At 38.8% G+C, this 15,000-nt stretch overlaps 2 protein-coding genes across 2 annotated transcripts in view; both read right to left on the reverse strand.

The window, feature by feature from the left end:
• Positions 1-5,919: 5,919 nt before the first annotated feature.
• Positions 5,920-9,034, reverse strand: LOC137997193 (BTB/POZ domain-containing protein 6-B-like). Its single transcript, XM_068843052.1, has one exon. It carries the CDS (start codon positions 8,984-8,986, stop codon positions 7,655-7,657), a length of 1,332 nt encoding a protein of 443 aa, XP_068699153.1. The 5' UTR covers positions 8,987-9,034; the 3' UTR covers positions 5,920-7,654.
• A 3,811-nt stretch (positions 9,035-12,845) lies between these two features.
• LOC137997200 (BTB/POZ domain-containing protein 6-like) overlaps positions 12,846-15,000 on the reverse strand; it is a 3,440-nt gene continuing 1,285 nt past the window's right edge. The window contains exon 2 of the mRNA XM_068843065.1: positions 12,846-14,831. Coding sequence (XP_068699166.1) covers positions 14,113-14,831 — 719 coding nt within the window. The 3' untranslated portion in view covers positions 12,846-14,112. The remainder of the gene's footprint in view (positions 14,832-15,000) is intronic.

Raw genomic sequence — 15,000 nt, forward strand, 5'->3', positions numbered from 1 at the left:
GGGCGTTTTACATTTTGTTAGTGGGTTCCAAAAGTGGACTTTAATTTTATACACGAAACGCCTTTTGTTTCGTTCGGTTATAAAAGATATAAAACATGACGCAATTATTAGAGTGGAATTTTTCAGCACTGATCTAACCCGAAGTAATGTATAATCGCATAACTGAATTCGTCGAACAATATAATATATTATGCCGCTGCCAGTTCGGATTTTCGAAAAAAAAAACTATTCAACTTCCCATGCTCTAATTCACCTGATAAATAAAATCTCCTCGGCAATTGACCAGCGTAAAACTACTGTAGGTGTTTTACTAGATCTCTCCAAAGCTTTTGACACTCTTAACCATCAAATTTTATTTACCAAGCTGGAGCACTATGGTATCCGTGATGTGGCTCTGCAGTGGACTAAAAGCTACTTTTCATGCCGCCGGCAATTTGTCCAAATTAATCAAACATGTTCTCCAACGCAGACCATTAAGTGTGGAGTTCCTCAAGGATCCATCCTGGGCCCTTTATTCTTCATATTATACATAAATTATCTTCCTAGAGCTTCCAAATTAACTGAACCTCTGCTTTTTGCTGACGACACTAGTATCTTTCTTTCACACTCTAATCCCAACTACTTGGAGAATGTGCTTAATAATGAGTTACTAAATATTGATGTTTGGTTAAGATGCAGTAAGCTCTCGATTAATGTACAAAAGACAAATTATGTTATATTTAGTCCGAGTCAGAGGAAAGTCAATCACAGTTTTTCTCTCTCCTTTGGAGGTCAATCTCTAACTCAAAGCAATGTAACTAAATTTCTTGGGGTGTATCTAGACGAACACCTTACTTGGAAATATCACATAAACTTTGTCCGTAAACAAATCGCTAAATCAGTTGGTATTTTATCCAGGACGCGTTTCTACTTATCCTGTAAGACCAAACTTATGTTGTACTATACATTTAATTTATCCATACATTACTTATTGTAACTCTACGTGGTCGTCCACTTACGTATCTAAATTAAATATAATTTATTATCTACAAAAGCGAATGGTGCGAGCTGTTACAAATTCAGAATATCGAGCACATACTGCTCCTCTTTTTTCTAAACTGAAAATTTTAGACATCTTTCAAATCAATACCCTCGACATTGCTAAATTCATGTTCCGCTACCACAATAATCTGCTGCCTCCACTTTTCTTCAATCTGTTTATGACAAACAGTCAAGTCCATAAATATGACACAACAACAGCCGGTAATTATCATGTGCATTCCTGTCGCACGAACATTAAGAAATTCACAAATCTTTACCAAGGACCTAGGGTCTGGAACTGTCTTCCTGCCTCTATTACCAATTTGTCAAGCTTTGCTATGTTTAAGAACAAAGTGCTAGAGTTTTTATTAGTTTCTGAGTTAGTTCCGTCCGCACTCCTTCGCAGCCCTTATTTTGTTTAATATTGTGATCGCGAGGTGGCCTCTCCTATAAGCCTGGTGGTTTCCTGAGGTCTCCTCGCCTAACAACCTGCTGTACGCTTTTTTAAAAATTTGTTATACACATAAAGGCAAATAAATGATGATGATGATGAAGGTCGTGGGTTCAATTCCCACCCTGGTCAGAGTTTTTCTCTGTCCTTATCTGGAACCAATTCCATTGTTAGGGCTAACGCTTAAATGGATTGGTCTATATGGGTAGAAACTAGCACTTCACATTCCACTCTAATAGTTAAGTCTTTTACTACACGGCCAACGTTTGCAAAAACGTAACCCTTCCTTGTACTTGTATAAAACATGACGGCTTATCACGTGACTGAAACCAATCTTTCGCTGTATTTAGCAGGCGCAATCTAATACGGATTACATAGTTCACGCCTCTCGGATAAAATGAAGCTGACGCAGCATTTTCTAAGCGGTTCATGCGGCTCTCTGAAGAAAAAAAGTTGAAACTTTTATACTGTCTCGTGGGATCTACTTCAATATGATAACTTGCGACAAGTGAAAGTAGTTTTTAGGCCATTTCATAAGGTCACAAAGAATAGCTCGCCAAAAACTCGGTGCCAAAAACATTAGTCGTCCGCCAAGCTTAAAGCAAAGCTTCAGTCGAATGAAGTCTATTCAAGGGCTGTGACGGTCTCTCAGAGTGTAGGAAGAAAGACGAGAGGGAAATAAGACAGGAAGGGTCTCTTTTAATTCCCTTTTTATAATTGCTTTTATCTTTCCATGCATATAATTTCGAAAGCCTCAACCCGGCATAGATTTCGCAAACTGACAGCCTCAGCGTTCTTCTTTTAACTACATCATTGTCACAAACTACCGACTAAGAAAAAGGAAATAAATAATTAAATATCTTGTGGCAAATTTGCTCATAGAGTGTGAGGTCAACAAGGTGAGAATGTAATTTAGATATTCCTCTTCGTTTCGATTGTCGGGTGCCTTTCCGGTAAGTTGGTTAAAGGGGGACTTAGTAAATTCATTTTCTACCAAACTGAATCTTTATCGGTATGCAACGTCTTGTCTGTAGTAACGATATTTACTCGACTTTAGTGTTGGATGAATAATTTAGGATGATGGAAACAAAGACGTCAGGAAATAAATTACGTTACACAAGGCTTCAATCTTCTCTTTTTTTTCTTACACGACTTATACACTATAAAAAATGACCGTTGGCATTGTGTTTACTGTCCTGATGTTACACGAGTCAAACAGCAAATGAAGATAAATTAAGACGTCAAAGCTTAACGGCTTGGTGACTAAAACATACTTCCCTCCTCATTCTGTATTATTTGTTCACGAACTTTCTTATTTCTTTACTTCTTGTTTATAATGTATTGAGCCAGACTGCCAGTTAATTGCACTTGCTTAAGTCATTTTAGGTTTAGCTTTTGTGTGAATCAAATTAGTTTCAATTTCGAGTTGTCGGACCTAGTAAAATCTTGAGTAAAACTAGCCATGGACGTTTATCTGTGTACCTACAACTTTAACCCTGTAACATACCTCCTTCAACCAAGACTTCATGTCGTACCGCCAGCAACCCATGAAGAATTGTAAACAGCAAAAAAGTCTGAAAGTGAGATTTTGTTAAATGGGAAATCAAACGCTGAAAAGCTCTTCAAATTTATAAGAAAGAAATTCTAAAACTTGGAAAACAACTTACGAAAGTGTCAGACGATGTTTAAAGGCCACATAAATGATAATTATCAAGTCAAACCAAAAGTGAAAAGTTATGTTCCGAACTGTATATTCGATTAAACAATAATTTAAACTATTTGCCTTGTTTCACGATGGGTAAAATTCCAAGAGCGACTGGGAAAAAAAAGATAATCAAAAAAATAAAACAAAAGAACTTGAGCAAACAAAAAAGGATTAAGTCTGGCACAATTTGAATCAGATCGAGTTTCCAACCGTAATTCTAATGATAACTTTTCATTTTTTTACTTCACGCAATGACGTGATCTAGAGCCCGTTTTAAGTTTTAAAGTTTACAGTAACAAATCAGTGCTATTTCAAACTTCTTCGACGCAACTCCCATACAATACATAGCAAAAAAAAACCAAACAATTCACAATCTATCTTGAAAGAAAGTTAAGTCAATTTTTGGACTTACTTTGTGTGGCAACATTTATAATTCCAACATACACAAGTAACTGGATCTTCGAGAGTGACTAAAGAGGTCACAATTATATTCAAAAGGATCAACTTTTGAGAGAAACTAACCACACGTCATCCATATTTGTAATAAATAGAGAATGTGATCGCGACCTCCGTTTGAAAAGAGCGATGGATACCTACAGGTTCATTCAAAGAGTGTTGTTTTAGGTTATTAATATTTAACGGTATTTCCTCAACCTCGGTGATTGATTTTCTGGAATAATCATCGTAAGTTAAAGCTTGGTGGATTCTCTTTTCTTCACAAATAGTGAAACGAGATAATCAAAGTAAATGAAGAAACGAAACAGTCAGTGATATCTGGGGACAACATTTCCAGTAAGCCAGTCATTATCTTGCGCCCTTTATATTAGGACAAGGTTCACTGCTTTGTTTGCTTTTTGATGTTTTCTAATTAAGATAACACTTTCAGCTAATATATTCCTTAATTTCAAGAATAATATAAATTGCAATTGTCGAACGAGAACACCAAAATAAATAATGAAACCATATAGCCTTTCAGTTGGGCTACGTTTCACACACCTTTCTTTGTTTGTTTATGGTTTTTAATTTAGGTAACAGTTTGAGCTAATGTATTACTGAATTTTCTAGAATAATATACTTCAGTGCCCGAAGTACTCTCTTTCCTTCACTAACTAATTTGTATTGTGGAACACGAATATCAAAATAATAAAGAAACCAAACATCTGATTACAAAGATTTATGACTCATTTATCTAGTAAGCAAAGGAACGTATTTTACGACCTTCTGGGATAAGTTTTTACTCCTTTCCTTGTTTGCTTGTTTATGGTTTTCAGTTAAGGGAAACCGTCTACTTTAAAAGGGCTTAAACATGACGTAATCTGAAAGATCACGCTGCTATCAAAGGCTAAAGTAATCGTCCGTTTGAAATTGATTTGATAATCGCGGGAGAGACGAGATTGATTCCTGCTTCAGAAATAGATAAAACTGATATGTGCAAAAATAAATAAGCAGGCTTCTAAAATAGACGTCTTTCAAGTATATTAACAATGTCCAGAGGAGTTCTATCCTTTCCACGGCTACCAAGGCCTTCACATGACGTCCCAATGGCCATATTTATGCCCCAACGATTCCTCTGGGTGGTTGAAATATGCAAACACTACCTTGGTTTCGGTGAAAAAAAAGAAGGCTGATGACGTGACTAAAAGTCAGCAGCTTCCTTTTCAAGATGAACGAAACTTGATTTAGAACAACCAACTTTCGTACTTTGGCACAGGACCGCATAGCTTAGAAGCGCATGTAGGTCGACTGCTTGAATTGCAAAGGAAAGGAAAGAAGCTTTATTTAAGTGGCCGTTTTTATGCTAGAGACGTTAAAGTCGTCTGAGACGTTAAAGTCGTCTCAAGACGACTTTAACGTCTAGTATAAAAACGAGAAATAAGACAGACGCATTTAACGTCTGACGACTTTAACGTCTTGTTTTAAGTGCGTCGTTGAGACGCACTTAACAGACGACTTAAACGTCTCAGACGTTAAATGCGTCTAGTATAAAAACGGGACGCCCTAACTTGGATGCATTTAGCCCTGAGTCCTTTGTTAATCTGCATTTCGTTCCTTCCTTGCTCTCTTGGTCGACAAGACAAACAAGCCATGCGCCGAGGCTAAATCTAGTTCCTCGTCCATCGCCAGAAAATGCTGATTTCTAGACTGATTTCTGTCACAAAAAAATATTTGCATCTGTCCTTCCAGGCGACGACGAGACATAAATTTGAGAAGCTGCAATTCCGCCACGTTTATTTGCTCATATATTCGTGTGTTAACGTTTATTTGGTGCCGAGTTTGCTCGTGCCCAGTGTCTTCCGATAATAGAACCTAGTCATTTTTTTTAGAAAAATCTTGTTTTTGTCCGTTAGTTTATCTACTTTTATGCGTCCCGTTTTTATACCAGACGGCTTTAACGTCTCAGACGTCAAATGCGTCTTGACGACTTTAACGTCTCTAGCATAAAAACGGCCAGTGTCTAGTCGTTCTAGCGCTGGAGCACTAATTGACACTGTAAACTGAAATTAACAGTGAAAGCAAATCAAGCCAAATGTTGGTTTTTGTGGAGAGGGGAAATCGGAGTAACCCAGTGCAGAGTAGAGAACCAACAAACGCAACCCACACATGACGCCGAGTCTGGGAATCGAACCCGGGCCACATTGGTGCGAGGCGAGTGCTCTCACCACTGCGCCATCCCTGCACCCAAGCATAAAGAGAGAGAGTCTCGATCTCTAAATATCGTTTCGAATCTCTTGTATATTTTTGCTATATTCTTTTCTTTTGAGATGTGACAAGTCTCGAATCTACAGTTAAGTTTGCATTTACTACTAGCTTGCTGTCTACAAGCTCGAGAGATGCAATTATCAGAAATTCCAAAACTGAACGACTACTTGATTGTAAATAATAGTTTTATTTGTTACGTGATTTCGCCAAATTAAGTAACTTCCTTTAAGCATCATGCAACACTATTAAGGGGAAATGATTGAGTTGATTGTGACTTGTACAGTGCCTGAACTACGGCACAGAATGGAAAAAATGGCATTCAGGTTAACACACTCTATATCGAGCTAAATAGCGTATTAATAGTGAACAATGATCATACCAAGAATGAAACATAATTGCAAAAGCGTGCGTGTAAATAGCATCAACTCGCAAGGACATTGCAGACATGCACCAGGCGCGTAGCGTCCTATACGCAAATACGCACGTGCGTACTTGAACAGAATTTTTTGAAATTTTAAGCAGTTGTTTCTATTTTTAACATTTTACTTGTACGCAACCAAGATTTCGTTATGAAAACACCACTTTGATTAAATTCTAAAAACTAAATTAACAAAAGCTATACCATGTTCTCACTTAGTTTTGCATCGACTTTTTTTTTCACTAAACAATGCAGTGGTGTTTGGTCAGCGTGCAACAAAAAGCCGAAGTTGCAAACGAGCGACGTTCCGAGAACGTTGTTGACTATTCCAGTCACGCTAACACAACCAAAACAATGTTTTGTTTGCGCCAAGTTTGCTCAAAATAAGGGCAAGACGCTTTGTTCTTTGCTTGTATTAACACAACTATTTCGAACAAGAAATAAAGAACGCAGTATTTTTCGCTTAGTTTACTTAGGTTTCTAGATCATATGTACTTGTGCGTACTTGAAAAAATAACCACGCTACGCGCCTGTGCACATTACTACATTGCTTTCCAATTTTTTCAGGGGATTAAATTTAGACTATTTTAGTTTGCTAACAATTCACTGTATCATATAAGACTGAAGAAGTTTACAGACCTTCATTAAAAATACAAGCATAATGATAGCGAGGAAACCTCAAAGAAACCTCCAACCTTACATACAAGAGTTGAAACACGTACACGTACTACTGGTAAGTAGTCTCTAAAGAAGATAATTTTCGCTGAAAAGAACTTCTTTGAAAGGACGCGTGAAAAAGTGAGCCAGCAATATCAGGACTTTTAGTGAATTAAAGGACTTGATGAAAAACGGAAAACTGTTCGATATTGGATCTACGGTGGCGTAAACGGAAAGGATAAGCATTTCTAGTGTTGTATGAATTTGATTAATTTCACGTTTATTCTTCGCCAATGAGTACCAAGTATATATTACGAAAACGAAGGGTACAAATTTCATATGCCACATGGAATTCCTTTGCTCGCTGATATTTCAAGTAATTTACAAGGACTGGTTCTTGTAATAGTTAGTTATGATTGAAATACGAGAATGAGTGACACCATTCTCGTCCCTACAACCTCCGTAGTTAATTTAAATTGTCCCTGACGAAAGAAAATTGTTGTTTCACTCGTTACAGAGATGGACGTCGGCAACTAACTAAGCGAACTGAAGAAGAGCATTACGTTTAAACCATTAAATTTCTCTATTCGTGCGTGTTTTAAACGGAAACCCGATTTTCTTCTTGTCACGCTCCTTCTGCATGCTATCTAGAGGTCTATTTAAATTGACATTCGACATTGCGTAATGGTCCAAAAAATTACACTTATGAAACCGGAGTAAACAAAAATTCCGAGAATTGCCCCCGCCGAACATCAGTCGAGCCAGTACGTTTCAAAAAATTAAATATTACTCCACACTTTTGTACCGTGGACTGGCCAAGGTCACCGTAACTGGAATTGGTACCACTTATAGTGGCAGTTAAATAATAGGAGGCGTTCTTTACTAAAAGAATTGGACATTGAAAGAAGACGTTGAACCCATAATAATCTCCCAATTCACTCCGTATGAGTTCAGATGAGAAATTTCCCATTGTTTTTGAAGTTGAAATATCACCACTGCGCTGAACGATCAGTGTCACTGAATACGTATTGCTCTCGCTCCCAAAGAAACGGACGGCATGCAACTTGATAGGTTTATCAACGGAGATACCTATAACATCGGGGCCACGACCGGAATAACCCCAGTTGCCTCGACCAATGGATCCAAACCGAGACACAATGCTATGTTGTCCAGCTCTTTGCGCTCTCATAAATCCCAATGGGGTGGTCAGTGGTGCATCGCTGAAATATTTAACCATTTCGAAACACTCTTTGGTAGTGAGAATTGCACAGTCGAGGACAACACTTGCAAACTCTTTCTGTGACATCAGAGGAAAACGTATTCCCTTCACGATCCGTTCTCCAAGGATTCTTCTTTTCTCAGATCCTTTTGCTGCAAGCCCTTTCTTCTGGCATTCCTTGACAGCCCAGCGATCAATAGCTCTGAACAACTCCACTTCGTTAATCCTCAAAGTGTCTCGCTCCACTAATTTCTCCAATGTTGACCCATCGATTGTCACAAAACCATCGGATTTCACAGCTTCTTCCGTTTCTTCGTCGATCACCTTCCAACAGCGATCAAGCAGACCTTTCTCTTCGTATTTCTGCGCGTGCGGTAAGACATTGAACACGTTTGATCCGTCCAGGTTTTCTTGAAGGAAAGTGGAGCATTTGTCGGCCAGGGAAGGCAGCATGTATTTCTTTGCCAAATACATCAGCTGCATCACATTGTCCGGAGTCAAGTTCGCCTCATCGCAATAAATAAAACGAAATAACTCCATCAGACTCTCGTAGTCACAATCAGAGATCTCCACAGTATTTCCCCGCTCTGCCATATCACCGTAAAACATGGCATAAAACACTGGGCTGCTGATCGCCAAAACAAACTTGTGACCTGAAATCGGCTTGTTTGCACTTCCGCCCTCAGAACGATGATCGCGAACAAAGAACTTCACATCGCTGAGGAGTTCTTGATTTAAAATGTACTTACATCGTTCTCGGATAGTACTATTAGAGGTTGATTGCCAAAAATCTGGTTTAGTTCCCTTCTCAGACATGACCAGCGCAAATATCGAACGAGAAGTTTTGTTCTTGATGCGTTTGGATCGTTTTCGTACCCAGTGCCCCCTTGCCCCGTTCCGTGGTAAACTGGGCAGTGTTGGACATAAAGATTGAGTATAAATGAATGAAATAATGGTGGCTACAATGGCTTACGTAGTCATGAAAATAGATTAACAGTGACGACAACGTAGAAAATGAAATGAAAGTTAGAAAGATCATAGCAGTTAGATAAGCTACTTTAAAAGCAGCTGCAAGTATTCTTCAAGAATCCGGGCTTGAACGGAAATCATTTTGATTGAAAGAGGGTTAGAAATCGAATGCAACAGAAATTTGTCAAAATAAAATTCCAGAATTTTTGGTTTATCTGAAAAAGTTTTGTTGACCAAGAGCGACAAACCGAAAAGTGCTGCACCGTTTGCCATAAAGACGTTTGATTTAAACTGGGATTTTGTGCAACCAATTCCTTTGTTTCTTTCAACTAGGACTTTCATCCAGCAACATACCCTACAAATGAAGTGAATGTACATTTGCGGGTTATACACGAATGAGAGAACTCAGCGACCCTCGCACTTCGCTAGATAGCTTTAAGCAATTGTCTCTTTATAGGCAAATTCAGGTTGCTCCAACGGGATTCGAACTATGACCTCTGCGTTACAGGTGCAATGCTTTACCCAACAAATTTACCTTCTCTTAACTGTGTGGCTTCATAGTGGAGCATTGCACCGCCATCGCAGAGGGCATGGGTTCGAATCCCATTGGAGCCACCCGAGTGTCCTTTAATTAAGCGACAATTGAATAAGTTGTACAGCTAAGTGAGAAGATCACTCCGTTCTCTCATACCCCACAAACATAACGGAATCGATGTGTTATTGAAATTCGGTGATTGTATTTCACAAGTGGTAAATTCGGAGCTCTAAGGAACTTGAGCATGCGCAAACTAAATGCCTGAAGACAGGATAACAAAAGTGGAACCATTACTAGTGGCAGTGTGTCAGGACCCGTTGCCACAGCGTGTCACCCTGATGATGCATACGCAGCCCGAGATTTCGACCCTCGGATCGTTTTACTGATACTGATCTTACAAAAATTACCCTTCACCGGTAGTGAGGAAGAGAAATTTCGGTTCCTTGACCACATGTGATAGCTCCCTTTCCTACGCCCACGACGTTATCTCATGTGACTTATAGTAAGATGTTAATATGTTGCCGGTCCAATTTATGTTATTACACATTGTCCATTGTACGTCTTTGTGCGTAATGGTACGGAGTACCGATGACAATTGCGCTTGCGGATTTCTGCTGAACTACAAAGACTGGTTTTGAACTTTAGTATATTTAGGCTGGAGAATTCACGCCTGACCACAACATCGATAACTACGTGCCTGGTCTTTTAGAATAGTGTGAGGGATCTTTCACGTTCCACAGAGTATAAGCCGGAATATAGGATGTGAGAAAGGGGCCTACCAGTTTATATTATATTCCATAGTCCTTCCTTCCTTCCTTTACCATTTGCAGATATCATTACAACGGCAGCACTTTCTCCTCAGTGATTTAAACATTTTCCCTTGCTTTCCATTATTAAAAAGACACACTTGAGTAATCTTAGCTGTGCCCCTAACTACGTAATCCAATAAGAAAAGCTTAACTGTTTATATACAAATAACAATGATACTTGATTATGTTAAATATTCTTATTCAATTTCATTACCTAGGTGGTCCCTTCTTTAACATGCTTAAATCTCTCACATGGTTGGGTTGGGGTCTCACTTCTAAGGTATCAATCATTAGGTTTTTATACGTACGTTTATTACTCAGCGAGAAGGCCGCCCTGGATATTTCAGGTTAAGTACTTTATGTATATAGGGAAATGCAATGGTATATACGCGGTACTCGTGAGAATACCTCATAATTTAAATACACTATAATAAGGGATAGATGAAGTACCTGCGTAGTTCAGATACATAGTGTCGCTGACCGGTTGGCTCAGTTGGTTGAGCCAGGCCTCTGTCCACCCTGGTTGAGCCGTTGACTTCCGTGCGGGAGGTCGTGAGTTCAGCTCCGACCGAACCAACACACAGGGTCTTCAACACATTTCCACCGCATTGTGCAAACTGCACTACAACCGAAAAGAAAACCATTTCTTAAAACAGTTGTTTCACTGTCCCTTATCAGTTAAGTATGATTCAAAACTTCTCTAAGTGACATTGACATCCACTTCTCAGGAATTTATTTACCGCCTTTTGGGCTACGTTTCACACACCTTTGTTTGAAATTTGTTTATGGTTTTAAATTAAGGTAACAGTTTGAGCTAATAAATTCCTTCATTTTTAGAGTAATATACTTTAAGGCCCGAAGTATTCTCTTTTCTTCATTAATTGCGTTTGTGGAACAGGAGTACCAAAATAATAAAGAAACCAAACAATCCCATTTCAAAAATTTATCTAGTAAGCAAAGGAATGTATTTTACGACCTTTGGGATACCTTGTACTCCTTTGTCTTTGTTTGCTTTTAAAACTTCCGCTTCAAAAGGATTTTAAACTTGACGTAATCTGGGAGAGATCATGCAGCCGGTCAAAGGCTAAAGTAATCGTCGGTTTGAAATTGATTTGATCATCGGAGAAACGAGATTTATTCTTACTATAGTAATAGATAGAACTGCCATGTCCTAAAGTACATTAACAGGCTTCATTTCGATGATCAAATAAACGTCTTTCAGGTATATTCACAAGGTACACAGGAGGTCTATTCTTTCCTCGGCCACCAAAGCCTTCACATGACATCGCAATGGTCACGTTTATGACCCAACGATTCCTCTGGTAAATATGCGAACACTACTGTGGTTTAGGTTACCTGCGGTCAGGCCTATTTTTAGCTTCACTCGTGTTCTCTCAGTATGTCGCCGCTCGCTAAAAATATTTTTCGTTTAGCCAACTCCACAGTATGTACCGCGCGAAACTAAAATAGAGCCTGATTGCGGGTTATGGTTTGGGCGGAAAAAAAAAAGGCTGTTCACGTCACTAAATGTCAGCAGCTTCCTTACCGTGATCTTGAACAATCAGTCGCTGTTGATGTCTTTGATTTGACATGAATATGTTGCAGTCTCTCCAGATATCATTCAAAAGATCTTATGTTATATTCCTGCCTTTTGAGATGTGGGAAGTTGGTTCGGATGTACACTTCAGTATGCATTAACTTTCACACTTAAGGTCGAGTCGTGGTGATGTTGTCTTCAAGGTCGAGATGCAACAAGGACATTCAACGAGTAAATTGAGCCAAAAGCCTTTGAGAGACATTTCTAGGCTACTTGTAATGTATTAAGTCTGTCCAGAGAGATGGATGTTTTTATCTCCTAGAATTTGATCTGTTCGGATACAGGGCCGTAACCAGAAAAGAAAATTTGACTGCTCAAGGCAATGTCCGTGGTTAAATTATCTTCGGAAGTATTTTAAGTGTTTGTGATGAGTACATATTAAAGACAACACTGGAATCACGCTTTATTTTAAAATTTCACGAAAAAATGACCGAAGCAAGTGCCTCAGTTTGCCTCATACTTGCTACAGCTGAAAATTGCTATTAGCTGAAAATTATAGGGAATGAAATTTTCATTTCAGAAATTGCATGCTAAATAAATATCCCTTCCGAAAACGTAAGGGACTACTTTTCCCTAGTTGCCGAATCTTTTAGGTGATTTTTTAGTAAAGAAATCTATAGCTGTTTGCAACGTAAAATCGAAATTCTTAGAAAAGTTTGGCTCTTCCGAACACATTCACCAAAGATTATCGTTGGGTGCCCCCGATACAACTCAAATTCCAAAAGCGTTGAATTGATTAATGATAAACAATTGTTTTATTTGTTACATGATTTCGCCAACTTCATAACTTGCTTTAAGCATCATACAACATTATAGAGAGGAAATGAGTACATTGTTTTCAATCTGACTTGTAGAAAGCCTGAACTTGCCTAGAATAGAAAAAATGGTGTCAATACATTCGATGTCGCGCTAAATAGTTCATTAATGCTAAACTGCCTATACACCGAGTAATGAGGTATACTTAGACTAGTGAACAATCATGATTTCAAGAATTAAACATAAGTGTGTGCAAATTGCATCATTGCAAGGATATTGCGGACATGCACATTACTGTTGGTTTCTAATTATTTCAGAGGATTAAAGTTAGACTATTTTAGTTTGCTAAATATTAAGTATATCATGTAAGGCTGGAGACGTTAACACTGAGAGCTTCATTAAAAAAAACCGGCGAGCATAACAATGACGAGGAAATCTCAAAGAAACCTGGAACCTTATTTACAAGAGTGCTAACACTTTTCACTGGTAAGGCGTCTCTAAAGAAAATAATTTTTACTAAAAGGACTTCTTTGAAAGGACGCATTACAAAGACGGAGAGCCAGTAATAGGAATAAAAAAGTGAATTGTAACGGAATACTGTTCGATATTGGCGTAAACTATGGAAAGAATACGCATTCCTAGTGTTAACTATGAATTTGATTAATTTCGTTTTTATATTCATCTCCAGTGAGAACCTAATTCATATAATTCATAGCTAATTCATAGCGGAGGCAGTGTGACCCAGTGGTTAGAGCGCTTGCCTTGACATGAGATCTGGATATCCCGGGTTTAAGACCCGCTCTGACCACTCGTTGAATTTGATCGTGGTAGTCAATGGTTCAACTTCCCAGCTGCACTTGTAAATAGCCAACTGGTTTGCCTCCAGCCAGTTGGGATTCTTAACAGTTGTTGTTGTTCTGTTCTGTCGTTTCGTTGTGTTTCATTGGCCCTGAAAAGCCCCTATGGGGAGCGGTCAATTAAGTATGTATTGTATTGTATAAGAAAATGAAGAGTACATATGTCAAACTAGTTTCACACGGAATTCCTTTACTCGGTAATATTTCAAGCAATTTGCAACCAACTAATTAACCGAACTGCTAAAGCGCATTACGTTTGAATCACTAAATTTTTCTAGTTGTGCGTGTTTTTAACGGAAAACGGTCACGCTCCTTCTGCATGCAATCCAGAGGTATGACTGACACAGTGCTTTGAATAACACTACTGATCTAACGAAGCCATTGAATTCAACATGGCTTAACGGTTCAAGAAATTACACTTATGAAATCGTAGTAAACAAAAATTCCGAGAATTGTCCTCGACAAATATCAGTCGGGCCACGACTTTGCGAAAAATAAAATGTCACCCCACACTGTACATGTTGTACCGTAGACTGGCCAAGGTCACTGAAATGGGAAGGGGCGCCAATTATACTGGCAGTTAAAAGATAAAGGGCGTTCTTTTCTAAAAGAATTGGGCATTGAAAGAAGACGTTAAAGCCATAATAATCACCCAGTTCACTCTGTATGAGTTCAGAGGAGTAATTCCCTTTAGTATTTGGTATAGACATATCACCCCTGCAATGTACGATCAATGTCACTGAGTACTCATTGTTCTCGCGCCCAAAGAAACGGACTGCATGCAACTTAATGGGTTTATCAACTGAGATACCTATAACATCGTGGCCACCACCGGAATAACTCCAGCTGCCTCGATTAATGGATCCAAACCGAGACAGGATACTATATTGTCCAGTTCTTTTCGCACTCCTAAATCCCAATGGGGTGGTCAGTGCATCGTTAAAATATTTTACCATTTCGAAAGACTCTTTGGTCGTGAGAATTTCACAGTCCAGGACAACACTTGCAAACTCTTTCTGTGCCATCAGAGGAAAACGTATCCCTTTCACGATCCGTTCTCCAAGGATTCTTCTTTTCTCAGATCCTTTTGCTGCAAGCCCATGCTTCTGGCATTCCTTGACAGCCCAGCGATCAATAGGGAGCTTTAGCAACGACGACGGGAACGGCAACGAGAACGTCATGTAAAAACATAAATTCACGTTATTACGATCACTTGGCGACTATTCCAAGCTTTTTAATATGACAAAGGTGTTTGAGTCCGTCAGGAATGAAACCGTTACGAGCGGCGCTTAATTTAGGGGAGAAAA

The sequence above is a fragment of the Montipora foliosa genome, chromosome 3 (genome assembly GCF_036669935.1).
Source record: "Montipora foliosa isolate CH-2021 chromosome 3, ASM3666993v2, whole genome shotgun sequence".
In the NCBI taxonomy this organism is placed as follows: Eukaryota; Metazoa; Cnidaria; class Anthozoa; order Scleractinia; family Acroporidae; genus Montipora; species Montipora foliosa.

Coding starts and splice junctions, on each gene's coding strand:
- LOC137997193 (XM_068843052.1), bottom strand. CDS start 8,986: ATGTCTGAGAAGGGAACTAAACCAGATTTTTGGCAATCAACCTCTAAT.